Source organism: Gouania willdenowi, chromosome 20 (assembly GCF_900634775.1).
Source record: "Gouania willdenowi chromosome 20, fGouWil2.1, whole genome shotgun sequence".
NCBI classification, from domain to species: domain Eukaryota; kingdom Metazoa; phylum Chordata; class Actinopteri; order Blenniiformes; family Gobiesocidae; genus Gouania; species Gouania willdenowi.
In genome coordinates, this window is record NC_041063.1 from 6,112,820 (window position 1) to 6,127,211 (window position 14,392).

Sequence of the window (14,392 nt, forward strand, 5' to 3'; positions counted from 1 at the left end):
AGCTCCTACATGGCTAATTTTTTTTCAGATGGAAGTAGGACCCTTAGTGGTTACAGTTGATGTGAAATTTTGGAAATATATGACACTAAGTGACAATAAATCATGTTTTAAATACATAAATGTGTAGTCTGCCTAAAAAAAGAGATTTACATAAAATATAAAGCCAAATCTCAGTAGGGAAGGCTACAAAGGCAGGAATAATTGAACCAATGTATGAACATCAACTGCAACACGTTTGGTAATAATAATAAACAACAGGCCAAACTTTTTCCACAAGTTTGGGAACAAGTGTGTTACTATAAAATGTCAGTCAAATTAATTTCAATCATTAGTCTCATTTTTGACCACTAGGTGCATTTTAACTTGAAATAAACATCTATTTTGATCCAGGTTTGTGCTGTGCCATGTGTAATGCTATTTTTCATTCCACTCTTTGGTGCAGTGGTCTAATGCTAATGCTTTGACCTATCAGAATGTTTGACACTGCGTTGTAAAGCTCAGAGTCTGTAGAAATTGGTGATATCAAACACTATGGTGGCGGGCTTTAGCTCTGGCCAATCAGAGCTGGATAAAGGAGGGACCGGCCATTTTACGCACAAGCACTATGAGCACATTGGATGGTTTTATCGACTGAGAAAAGCCTGGATGTCAGTAATGGTGCTATCTATCTGATGACATAATTTGGATTTATGCATAATGGAGCAACTTTTGATAAGAAACAACAAAGGTAAGACATCATGTCATCATTGCTGACTTTTTCGTGGTGTATTTTCTGATTTTGTGACGTTTTGGTACCCAACATACCCGGCCTGTATATCAGTGGATTCAGCTCAGCTTGTAGTTTCACGCAGTATCTTGCAATAGAGCTTTGTGTTTATTTTGTGACTCACAGCAGTGAGAAAACCCGGGTTTGCTGAGTTTGTCGACTTTTCCCTCTTTGAACATAATGTCCTGGTGTGTATGCTGTGGTCTTTTGCTATGAATGTGGGTTGGCTACAGTTTTACAGTAGCTGAGTTTCTTACGATTACGGAGAGGTATAGAATGTGTAATTTCATACATTCTTTACAACATTTAGACCCGTGAGAATCACGGAGGCTAGAGCTGCGCCTGTGGGTGAGTCCAATGGAGTTGTAGACGTTGGAAACAGAATGAGGGTGTTTTCTGAAATTTTTTTTCACCACATTTACCTCCTCTGTGTTAATGACCAGCTTTGAGATGAAGAGTCGGATGTTCAGAGGAGTCGCTGGGTTAGACAGTTTCCCGTGGAGGTATTTCATCCAAGGTGGAAGCTCACTGGGCTCAACTCCCTTTTAAACACATGGAGACACATCAATGACTGCTTTTCTAAGCATAAACTCAAATAAAACAATAAATGCTGTCATGTAATAAATCTAACCGTTTCAATTTTGGGTGTGATGTTGTTTCTCTGCATGTGTCCAATCAGAGCAGCCATGTTGGCCATGCATTCATGCTGGTTCAGCTCATCCATCTCCAGATCTATCATTGCATCCTGGAAGGAAGTCGACTCCTGCGTTTCCTGCATTTACAAACACGTCCACAATCATTAAAAGAGCAAATCCTGCCCAATTACACATGATACTATGAATAATTTAAATATTAAGGGAAGAAGAGAAACCAACTCGTTTGGCGATCTTCCGCTTTTGTCCTTCTGGGTTTTGTGAGCTGTAGGAGAAGCTTTGGACTCCTGTGGAAAAGTCAAACTGACTCATTTCTTCACTCAGGCTGCTGTCGGCCATGTAGGACTGGGAGGACAGGTACACTGGGGCTTCTACAGGAACCACAATAAAATAGATCACTCAATAGATCACAAACAACACTGGGAAAAATTAACAAAGTTTTACCCCTAAAACCAAAATAAAATACTAAAACATTATTTGGAGCATTCCTTTTTATTTCATTTAGAACCATTTATTTCTCATGTAATCAACCCGTCACATTTAAAGGTTTTGTTTATAGTCTTATGTTTTTTTCTATTTGGTTATAAAAAGTTTCATATTTGTTTTTCATTTCATGTTTGGAAGCATTGGGAAAAAAAGGAATATGTAAACAAAAGCTGCCTGGGGATAAAGATGGTTTTCCGACTCATTGTTGCTATGTTTCTATTTTATTTTGTGTATTTGTAGACATAAATATATTAGTTGATGTATGAATGAAAATGAATATTTGTTTCCTCTTTCTCTAAATATTGGGTTGAGATGCAGTCAAATTTTGTTTTTTGCAGTATTTGGTAATTGCTCCATTACATTAGTTTAATTCATTTTTTAATGTATTTATTATTATTATCATTATTATTATTATTATTTGTGTATGTATACTTTTGTAGGAGACCCTTGTTGATGTTCAAAGGTGGTAAAAACACTGTCGCACATTTGGGATTTTATCACACTTTTATGACTCAAAAACAGACAATGGAAAAATGGACCAAGGAACATTTCTTCAAATCCAGCCATTCTTCATCCTGCAGACCCCCTACCGACGACCTGCAGGCCTCTGTGCTGACACTCATCCTCCCCAAAGAACAGACATTCCACAGAGATAACAGGGATGTAACCTGACACCTTTCACTAGAGACATCTTTCTGATTGAAAAGGAATAAATAAAAATAAAACCTATAACACCATCCAACGCTTTAAAGACAGAACTGCGATTTAAACGAATTTCAGACATGTGACTTCGATTTTAACCATTTTACTACAGGAAAGGGATTCATTGTGTGTCTCCATCTGACATGTTTAATCACTAATGTAATCATCTTTCAAGGGAAATGTTTATAATTCTTCATATTCCATGATCGTTGATCAAAGTGTTTTTGTCCTCTTTTGTTATGCTTAAAACTAGAAATAATTCAAATCATTTAAGGGATAATCAATTGAAAGTCATTCTTCAAGGGTTCATACAATCGGCACACACCCATCCTCCATTTTAGACCTAACATGGTAACACCCTACCTAGTTTTATGACTCTTTGTTTTAAAGTGGGAATAGCCCCACCATCTTGTCTTCTTTACAAGAAAGTTGAGACTCCCGCTTCTTCCTGCCAACCAATCAGGTCTCTCTTACTTCTGTACTGCAGATGTGTTTAACCAATCAGATAACCTCCTGACATGTTTATAAAAGGCCTCGCTCCCTCATATCAGCCTAGTTCCAGCTCTCTTACTCAGTTCCAATACTCTCACTCTTGCTCTTACCTCTGTCTAGTCCTCCTGACTTAAACAGTCAGAAGTTTAATTGATTGAACTTCTCTCCAGTCAGGAAGTGGCTGTAAGCCACTTCCACAATGACTAACTTTAAGTTTTATCTCCATTTTTGAAATTAACTAAGCAGTTTTTCATTTTTGGAGCGAGTCAATTTTCATAGCCTCCCATGAGTAACCTTTAACGAACTCTAGCATCTTTGATTTGAGAAGCATTTTCCCACACACTGCTGGTTACGCAGAAGGAGCTGTCATCATTACGCCTGTTCGAAGGAGGGTAAAACTGCACGCACACACAATTCTGGTAGAAAGGTGGTTTATAACTTAATAAATTCTCTCAATCAAAAATTCTAGATTCATAGTCCATAATTTTCATTTTGGTAAAGTTTTATTAATTTCATTACTTTAACTTTCCATTTTCCTTCTTCCTCCTCCTCCTAAGAGCGTTAGAAAATCCCTATAAATCCCAAATTCACACAAACATCTAAAACACTCAGAATGTGTATATACCATACATTCGTGTTAAAATGTACATTTTGTGTGATACCAATGAGTCAAAATAACTGTAGAAACTGCCTAATTTATCATCATGTTAATAGCTTGTAAAATAAACATGTACATATTGTAAAGAGCTGTGTTTTTATTGACATTTAAACTTTTATTAAACCTCTATTCTGACGTCAAGAACCCACTACAAAAACAGGGAACTGTAAGAATTAATTACAATAAAGTGATCTAGGACACTTAAAACTCAATTCTAGATGGCACCTCTGGCAACGAACATGTTAAAAATTAATAATTAATATTTTTGAATATTAATCACCCTTTGTTCCCCCACACTTTTTTCTTCTCTCTTCATTAATTTCTACATTCAATCTAAATAATTTAACAATGTTGCCAACGTCTGATGGTATTGTTATTATTGTATTGTTTTTTTGGGTTTTATTCCCTTCCTACATGCACGCACACACAGTTGTATGGCATTGAATTGTAATAATTGAATTAGTATTTTTGTAATTGTCGTCTATCGTTGTATTGTCATATGGGTTTCGTCTCTGTCATTGTCGTTGCAAAATAAAAATAAAACGAAAAATAATAAATAAAAGTAAGAAAGATTATTCTGAAAAAAATAAAAGTAAAATCACTAAAATCCTTAAGCTTTGTTCGAATCTGAGTTTCCCAATAGTAAACGTCACTGCTGGGACTGCAGGAGCTGGATCTGATATATTTATAAGAACACAGTGGGAAAATTAAGAAGCTCAGAATCTATTGATTTTACCGCCATTCTCCTCGCTCGCTTCTTTACGAATCATTACATATTTCTTCTTTCTCTCCAGAGGAACCTGCCATCATGTAATAAACCAATAGAAACACAAACAAAAAGTCAAAGTTTATTAACAGCTGGTGATATTGTTGAAGAAAAATAAACAGATTGTACCTCCACTTCAATGGGAAAGGTGTATGCCCTTTCAACATCGATGATGTTTTCAAGGATGAACTGATTCTGGATTTGAAGAAGAAAAAGCTTCAGTCACTAAAAGCTCATTTCTCAGAGCGTCACAAACAGGAAAAGTGAGGAACTTTTGGAAAAACTCTTTTTAAATGATGTGTGAGGGGGAATAATGGCACACACATATATAGAGTGATTCATCTCTCAGTATAATGACCCAGTGTGCTCTCAACCTAACATGTCTACGCAAACATCCCCAAACTCAGCATCAGGACAATATGGCAACATTCAGACAGAAGTCGCATCTGAAAATATCAAACACATATCAGATTTTGGAGCACATAACAAAACTAAAATATAAGGGCGCAACAACGAATCAATAAAATCTATAAAATTGATGATTAAAAGCATTGTCAACAAATTTCATCATCGATTCGATGCATTGTGTGATTAATGGGTCACTGACAATGTCGCAGAGCCATTTGCTTCACCTGCAGAGCTTTGTCAATAAAGTTTTTTTTTTGTTTAAAATCTTCCCCTGCTGAGTGAGTTGAATACAGAGAGGATGTGCTATTTAAATGAAACATGTTTGACAGAAGTAGAGGAGCTCAACAGCAGTTAAATCACTATAATATCCTACATTTGTTCTGTTTGGAAGAGACAAAACTTAACGTTAGCCTCTATGGTAGCTCGTCTGACGCTAGCGTTGGTGTGCATGCATGTGCGTGACCATGAGTGTTTGTGTGTGCGTGTGTTTGTGCGCGAGCGCGCATGTGTTTGAGTGCACGCGAGCTTGTTTGTGTGTGTGTGTGTGTGCTTAAGCAGGGTTTTAAATGCTTTATAGATACATTTACTTTGTGTGTGTGTGCGCGCGTGTGTGTTTTGCTCTTTGGGCAGCTAACTTGCCTTAACCTAATACTGCAAATAAAACAAGTTAATTATTGAGTTGTCATAAATTGTGCTATAATACAGACTAATGCTATACTATATTTCTCATTGCATCAGAAAACATAAAACAATGACAGGCTTCATGATAAAGACATAATGTAACCACAGAAAGAAGCTGTGACTGAGAACATCCTCTACATGATGATCAGTGACATGAGGATGATTGTAGTGACACTATTGACACAGAGTCAATAGTGTCACTACAATCATCCTCACCTTTAATCCAGGTCACATTCTTCTCTCCATGACACATTTTACTTTTTAAAAGGCTCACGGAGAGAAAATATGAAGAGACTTTAAAGGAAGTGACAACGGCAATCAGCCCAAAACGTCACGTTTTCTGGTGTAAATTAAAACTGAAATTGGGAGCTAACCATGCAGTTGTGCGGACCTTTTTTCTTAGTATCTTTGGACCTTTTGATCCAGCACACTGCCTCAAAGAAAAGGGAAGTGCGTGTTTTTTGATTGTGCTACATGAATAAAGAGGCTGAAAGTTTTTTTATCCGATTAAACGATTGTTAAAATAATCTTTGTTGCAGCTCCACTGAAAGAATATTTGTGGTTGTAAAACAACTCTTGGACAAGAAGCCAATAAATCTAGGTGTGTGACGGAGGAAGAGGAAGAGGAGCTGTTATCAGGCCTCAAACAATTGGCCCAACATGGCTCGAGCCCACCCGTGTCACCTAATTAAGACCCCCCCAGGGCTGTTCATCCAATAAGCACCTCAAAGAAAGGTTCAAGCAAAAGTTTTTTTAGCCAATTAGCGGCTTGTACCCCACATGTGGACTCTTAAGCCCCGCCCACAGGCTCCATCATCACCAGGAAGTCTCTGTCCTCATGCTCCATTCAATGCACCTCAGAACTCTTGTTTAATGAACTGGGGGTCAGACTTTCTCCAAAATCATTCGTCTGACGTCTCATGACAAAAATGGCACCGTGCAGGACCACACGTCGATGGTAAAACAGTGATTAAAAGCATTTTATGGCAAAAATTGTCAGAAACAATTAGCAATTTTCACTCCGTTCACAAATTAATTGCCGCCATTAAGTCTGTATTACTAAACACAGTAATGCAGGCTATATTTATGCTACTTCCTTTATATTTTAAATGATTTGCTTTTATGATTTTGAAAAACACTTATTTATTTTTCCAGATTCACATCCTGAGCATTCACTTGTGTGTCTTTTTTCTTGTGCTAATCGAAACACATCACCAGACCGTTTACCGCATAGCGCCCAAACGTGATGTGGGTGTCACCCTGATGTAGGAAGCGTTTGAGAACCACTGTGTGATCTACACGCTGGCTACCTTCTCTGCCTTCTCACTGAACAGGAAGCCTTGGTAGAACTTGGGTTCGTTGAAACTGCAGCTGACGGCGGCGATGGCGCAGTTATAGGCAGCGCAGTGGAACTGTCGCCTCAGCTCCAGGAGCTTCGTCTCCCCAGACATGTTCTCTGTGAAGGCTTCAAAACATGACCTGAAAACACAAAGGACATATACAACTACAATTACATTCTTCAATTACAATTACGTCTTCATCGATCCAATAATTATTCAATTACAACTCAATAATGATCATACCTGTCAAGTATCCCGTTTTACCCCTCTTTCCCGCTATCTTCCCGTATTAGTATTTTCCTGTAATTGTCCCGTATTTTACTGTAGTCATAATTAAAAGATGCCTTACTAAACTGAACGCCATCACTAGCCTCGCAAGAACTTCCACCTGAAATGGCCTGAGTGGCAGTTCTTGTGAGATTAGTGCCGACAGCTGCACCAAACCCGAAAACAACTCAGAAAAGAGATGGATGAATAAAGACGTTCCGACAAAAAAAAGAACTGGTGTAAATACATTGTAAAATGTGACAGAGTTTACCTTCCTAAAGAGCAGCAGGATGGGCCACAGTTACACGTTCTGTTAGATTAGTAACTGAGATTTTAACGATTACCACAGCGGAAGTCACCATGAAAAGTGCCACAAATATAAACTGCTTTGAAAAAGTGTTAAACAAATGTGTCTAATAAATCATTAGTGAATATCAGAGAACCACATGAGTGAGCATGAGAAATTAAAAGAAAATATGTAATAAAATAAAATGTTAATGTCTAACTTAAAAACAAGCAATGTGAAACTAACAGTAAATATGCAACGTGTTGACTTGTATATAAAATGTAAGTATATTAAATAAACACATGTGCTTCATACACACATTTATGTTTTCATTTAGGCTGTTTTATAATTTAGGTATTAGGGCTGGGCGATATATCGAGATTCAGGAAGATTTTGGCAATATAGAAAACTATAATATTTCATATATCTATATATATGTATGAATATATTATAGCTTATTATGTATCAAATACTAGTTTTAGGAGTCACTGCTTTTACTTCTCAGAACAACATGTAAAGCTCAGTTAGATGATTAATGAGTGTCACATATTGATCAGCTGTTTGTTAATAAATGTCCCTGTGTAGCATTTTGCATCAGCAAATTTAACCCAGAATTGTTTTTCTGGTCAGACTTTATTTGGTAAAATAAGATTTATATTGTATATGACCATTTTGAGAAAATATATTGAGATATGAGTTTTGGTCCATATCACCCAGCCCTAGTAGGAATGTTCACAGTATTTAAATGTTAATAAAGGTCAACCTACCAGATTCTAATCACATAATTGTATTTGGTTGACAGGTGGGTATTTTAGATTTCTTGTACACTTGTCTTAAAATATCAGTGATACTGGAGCTTAGTTGGGCGGGTGGGACGGCTCGTAGTGGGCGCCAGAAAAATTTCCCTTATTTTCAAATCCAAAACTTGACAGGTATGATAATGATTATGACAACCAGCATTTTTTCTCCAATTACAATTATTCCCCCCTGAAAGTTAATTACAATTACATTGTCAATTAGTAAAGTTCAAAATGTAATCAATCACAATGACTGAGTGTGAAATAAATAACCTCATAAAACGTTAACATTACGTCTTCAATTACAACTCAATTATGATTACAGGGAGCAAAAAATAAAATGACTGTCAATTATTGCCTTTAATAAATAACCCCATAAAACTTAACCTTCCTTAGCTTTCTGTTAGCATCTCTAATGATAACGGATCAGTTTTGACCCTAGTCTTAAATCAGCTGTAAAATACACTAAAAAATAATATCCATCATCTAATTAGTTTTTCATCTCTTGGTTACCTTGCTAGGCTTCCTAATCAATGAAAATATTGGTATTAATAATGTTGATGTGGACGTCTGAGCCTTTTTTGTGTCATTATACCCCTCGATTTAATTTTCTTCTAAAAATGGTAAAATAATCCTTAAGAAAACTAAAAGGAAGTGGGAAAAGTTGATATGAAACGTATATTAATACTTATTAACTACATATGTGTAAGCCATAAAACTGTACCATGCTTCCCTGGGTTTGGATTTAAATAAATTGTAATTGGGAGTTTTTATAGAATGTTCATACCAGTTCAATTACGATTACAACAGCAACAGATTTTAAATTATAATTAGAATAACATCATAATTGTAATTAATTATCAGTTATAATTGACCCCAACGCTGCAATACAATCGTATTAAAGAAAAACACAGGCTGCGTCTCACTTGATCAGCGTCTTGGACAACTCATTTCCTTCAGTCTTTTCCAAACGACAGTATGCTTGATTAATCCGGGACTCCTTGGAGTAAACGTCTTCTTTGGGAAGTCGGGAATACAGGAGCTCCATCAGCTTAAAGCAGCCGCTTTTCTTCAGCAACTGAACCTCAAAAGCTGCGTCACTTGCCTAAATACATAAATAAAGAAATAAAAAAATAGTGTTCACCACAGCTTAATTTTAGCCAGATCCTGCTGGAGCAAGATACAGCTCTCCCAGATTTTGACCGGCACTTATTTGATTGGATCCAGCACCTAATTTTTAAATTTTTTTCCAGCATTTTATTTGCTTTTAGGTGTTTTAATTACATTTTGATGTATTCTATTTGAACAGCTGTGTCTTTTATTGAGTTGAAATCACTGGAAATTTCATTGTACACACAAAATTGAATGTAAAAACTGAGCAGGAGTGAGGAAGAAAGGGGAAAGTCAGGCCACGCCCCAATGCTACGTTTAAAGTGTGATTTTCCGCAAAAAAGTGTCATCAGCTTGGAAGACGGTAGAAAATGGCTAAAAAAGGTAGTTGTATTTAAAGAGTGTTTTAATCCATTAAGTGAAGCTAAACCTTAGGTGAAGAAGTCTGAGGTTTTTTTCTGTGGAAATCGCGGAAAAAAGCAGCAGCAGTTAGCATAGCGAGTAGCAGCACTTGTAGCAACGATGCTAATGCAGGAGAACCTGCCTCCAACAGACAGGACTCAGGAGGAGAACTATCCAGGGGACATGAAGAGGAGAAGGAGATGACGATTAAAGTTCTGCTATTGACATTAAGACCAGGGAAGTTTGGACAGAGGCTCAGTTCAAAGCTAAGATGAGATGCTACTCGTGGCTTATGAAAGAAAATGCAGGCCTCGGCTGTGAAATATGTGAGGACACAAAGTTCTCCTTCTCTTTTGAACAAATACAAGGTAAGCACACATCATATTTTCCTTTTCTGTTGTGCTGCTGATTCATTAGAGGAGTTATGGGTGTAATGTATGGCGACATTAGCTGTGATTTTGTGCTGTCCTTGGTGCTGAAACATGGCAGGTTTGACAGCAAATTAAGCACTGGTGTTCACTGGAAAAAAAAACAATGGAAGAGTAAATGTGAGGATCAAACCTTGGTGAAGCGGCTGCGCAGTAGATCCATGATGTCATAGACGTTGGTCACAAAGAAGTGTTTGAGGCCTTGGAGGCTGCAGTGAGTGGCCAGAGGCAGCAGAACTCTCTCCATATATCCCTGCAGAGTGGAGCTCAGAGGAACCTCACCCTGCTGGATCATCACATGCATCGCACTGAGCAGCTGGAGCTGTCTGTCAACGCTGGACCTGAAGATCACAGGAGGAACTTCATCTGCTTCACATGATCTCAAAGGGAACGGAGAAATATACACAACCTGTTCTTCAGATGTGTTGTTCTATCCTTTTTTCCTTGTGATGAGTTAATTAATTTACAATGATATACAGCAGTGGTTCCCAAACTTTTCACAGTCCCCTACCCCTTCAGACATTTAACCTAAAGCTATGTACCACGACTGCTGCACACTTAAAAAACATAATGAAATTATTATTTTTTATTTTTGGGGTCCTCTGAAATGTCTAAAATTATAAAAAAAACAAAAATACTGATTAAAAATGTATTTTTTTTTAAAAAAGCTTCAATTATTCTTCTTTTTCAAAATATAATACCACACAAAACAATCTTAAACTACTAAACTTTCACTTTCTCAAATATAAATCTATTTCAAATAAAATGTTGTATAAAAAATGGGTGCACCTTTCACCAGCCCTTTTTGCTCTCAGCATTGAGCCCCTTGCAGAACTGATCAGGAGCACCCCCCTTATAGAAGGAATAAGAGATGAGAGCGGGAACCAACATAAAATAGCCCTATATGCTGATGACATATTGTTGTTCATTGAAAATCCCATTCACTCAATCCCTGCTGTCTTAAAAAATCTTTATGAATATGGTGTAGTGTCTGGCTATAAAGTTAACCCTAACAAATCAGAGGCATTGATGGTGTCAGGGGCGTGGCCTGACCAGCTGAGTGACACAGCATCTTTTTGCAGAACCAAACAGGGGTTTAAATACTTAGGAATCAAACTCACTCCCCATGTGCCTCAATTATACAAGGCTAATTACAAAAAAATATTTGAAACTTTTAGAAAGGAACTGGCAAGATGGGATGTGCTCCCGTTATCTCTTCTGGGTAGAGTGGAAGCAATTAAAATGAACCTACTTCCCAGACTTTTGTTCCTGTTCCAGTCTCTCCCAGTTTTGGTCCCAACATCAGCTTTTACAATGCTGGACAGACTTATATCTAGGTTCATATGGCAAAATAAGAGACCAAGAGTGAGACTTAAAACGCTTACCCTTGAAAAGAGGAGGGGTGGACTTGGCCTTCCCAGTATGAAATACTACTTTTGGGCAGCACAGCTAACAGCGGTGGTAGCCTGGGTTAATAATGACGTGGAGTCAGGATGGGTGAACATTGAGCAAAACTCACTGCCAGCTATACCACTGTCCACCCTAGTGTTTCTGGATAAGCAGTCACAGAAGAAACTGGAAATAAAAAATATCTGGATAAAACACACTTTAAAAATGTGGTCAACGGTTCAGAAAGGAATTAAAGGGACAGCCGGTTGTTCGCGGGCAATACGGATTATCGGAAATCCAGATTTCCCCCCCTCCACAGTGGACACAACCTTTAAGAGATGGGAAGGCAGAGGCCTAAAGGTTATTGATCAGCTGTTCTGTGATGACGTTCTACAGCCATTCTCATATCTTCAAGACAAGTTCTCTCTACCTCAAAGTGATATGTTTCGTTACTTTCAGATTAGACACTATATCACAAACCATAAAAATTGGAATACAATTAAAACTACCCCATCAAATGTTGAAACTTACCTGATTAATATAATAAAATATCATCTACCCAACAAAAAACATGTTTCCCATTTATACAGAAACCTGCTACTGGACATATCAGATAATACTAACTATATTAAAAATAAATGGGAGCTGGAGTTGAATATTATAATAGAGGATGGAGAGTGGGAAACAATTTGTAGTGGCTGCCATAAAGGAATTAATAGTAACATGTGGAAGGAGTTTGATTGGAAGACAAAGATAAAGTTCTTTAACACACCTTTGGTGGTTTCTAAATTTGTTGACCACCCAGATGCAAGAAAATGTTGGAGAGGATGTGGAATGGTTGGTGACCATTCTCATATATTCTGGGACTGCCCAATCTTGGTTCCTTTCTGGAGAGGTGTAAAAATGGAGATAGATAAGGTTCCGGGAGTTGATTTATTATACACGCCGAGCCAGTTTCTTCTTGATTTGACTCCCAAAGACACGTATACAAAAGATCAAAGGTACCTGCTACATGTGCTCCTGATGACTGCTAGGAAAATGGTAACAATAAAGTGGAGGAATCCACAGCCACCAACCGTTGTACAATGGAAGCAAAGAGTGAGAGAGGTGTATAGAATGGAGGCTTTAACAGCAAAGTTGCAGTTGAAGTATGAGGTCTTCATGAGGAGATGGTTACCCATAGAGAGATACCTGGGTAACTGAGGGGTCTATACTTTTCTGTAATGTTTTGATTTGCCATCAATCGATTTGTGTATTTGTATCATGTCAGCTTTGTTCGGTTTTCTGGGATCCAACACGTTTTTTCCTTATTTTATTTTACTATAATGTATTATTCAAATTTTTTATTTTTTATTACATTGCTGTGCATACTCTGTCTTGCTGTCGAGGAACGTTCTGTAACGCCATTTCTCATGTTTACTATTAAAAAGAGAAAAATAAAGTTCTAAAAATAAAAAAAAATAAAAAAAATGGGTGCATGTTTGTGCACTAAACCTGGCAACAAAAAATATATGTTATTAATGTTGGGCATATAAGCATTTTTGCTTCTGCCTGTTTCAGTCTTGTTATATATAATTGTGATTTATGTTTGAATACTTTTTTGGTAGACTGAAACAAAAACTGAAAAGTGAAACTGTCACATGATCTCTCTCTTGCACAGCACATAAGCACGTGTGTTCACTTGCTTTAATCATGTCCTGATGAAGACTGTGAATTGAAACGTGTCAACATGACATCCCTGTATTAAAGGGTTTTTACATCTCAACAGTGCCTCAGATCTTCAGCTTTGGCTACTTTTCTATTACTTTTTGACATACTGCAGAGGCAGGCCACTGATTGCATAACCTGAGGATGTGTATATATGTATATACTCACCTCTGTGCGATTCTTTGGAAACATTTTTGGAACTGATCCTCCATGATGTGCTTTCTGTCTCGACACAGAACCCCTGCCAGCAGTTTGAGGAGCAGCGGACTGTGAGAAAGCTCCAGAGCATCTAGCAACTGGCACACACAAGCAAACTTATCACCTGCTATGTAGAAAGACTATTTCAAACTACATTCATCAGCTTCATTAGTTGCTCTGTTTATTTCATGATACATAAAGTAAAGTAAAGGTCTCCCAAATAATAGCTGTACTGCATAAAGTCAAAGATTCTCTAAATAAGAACGCATTGTTTCTGTTGTATAACTCATTGATTGTTCCACATCTGACCTATTGCATTGAAGTGTGGGGAAGTGCCTGGAAAACATACATCAATCCAATTTTTCTTTTACAGAAAAGAGCGATTAGAGTCGCCAGTGGAATTGGATACACACTAATCCCTTATTCATACACTGAAATTTAATGAACTAGTAGAGTATAATCTTCTAAAAACCATGTATAAAGCTCATCTGGAAAGTTTACCAAACAATTTGCAAAACAGATTCACCAAGAGAAAAAGTAGATATGAACTAAAAGGTACTGAGGTTTTTTCAAAACCCAGGTTTCAATCATCTGTAAAGGAAAGATGTATCTCAATCAAAGGAATCGCCCTGTGGAACAATCTTGATTGTAAAATTAAAACTTCTAAGTCCATTTATGTGTTTAAAAAGTATGTTAAATTATCAATGTTACAGAAATATAACACTGCAGAGTCGCAGATCAACGTTATTTTGTATTTTGTGTTTTGATTAACTTGATTTTGTATTTTGATCAACTTTATTTTGTATTTTGTGTTTTGATTAACTTTATTTTGTATTTTGTGTTTGATTAACTTTAT

At 37.0% G+C, this 14,392-nt stretch overlaps 1 protein-coding gene across 1 annotated transcript in view; it reads right to left on the minus strand.

Moving 5' to 3' along the window:
- The window catches only part of prkdc (protein kinase, DNA-activated, catalytic subunit), a 94,841-nt gene that overhangs the window by 42,457 nt on the left and 37,992 nt on the right, over window positions 1–14,392 (minus strand). The window contains 9 exon segments of the mRNA XM_028434065.1: window positions 1,189–1,308; window positions 1,398–1,538; window positions 1,642–1,790; window positions 4,494–4,557; window positions 4,653–4,718; window positions 6,923–7,091; window positions 9,229–9,407; window positions 10,376–10,583; window positions 13,507–13,634. Of these exon segments, the coding sequence (XP_028289866.1) occupies window positions 1,189–1,308; window positions 1,398–1,538; window positions 1,642–1,790; window positions 4,494–4,557; window positions 4,653–4,718; window positions 6,923–7,091; window positions 9,229–9,407; window positions 10,376–10,583; window positions 13,507–13,634 (1,224 nt within the window).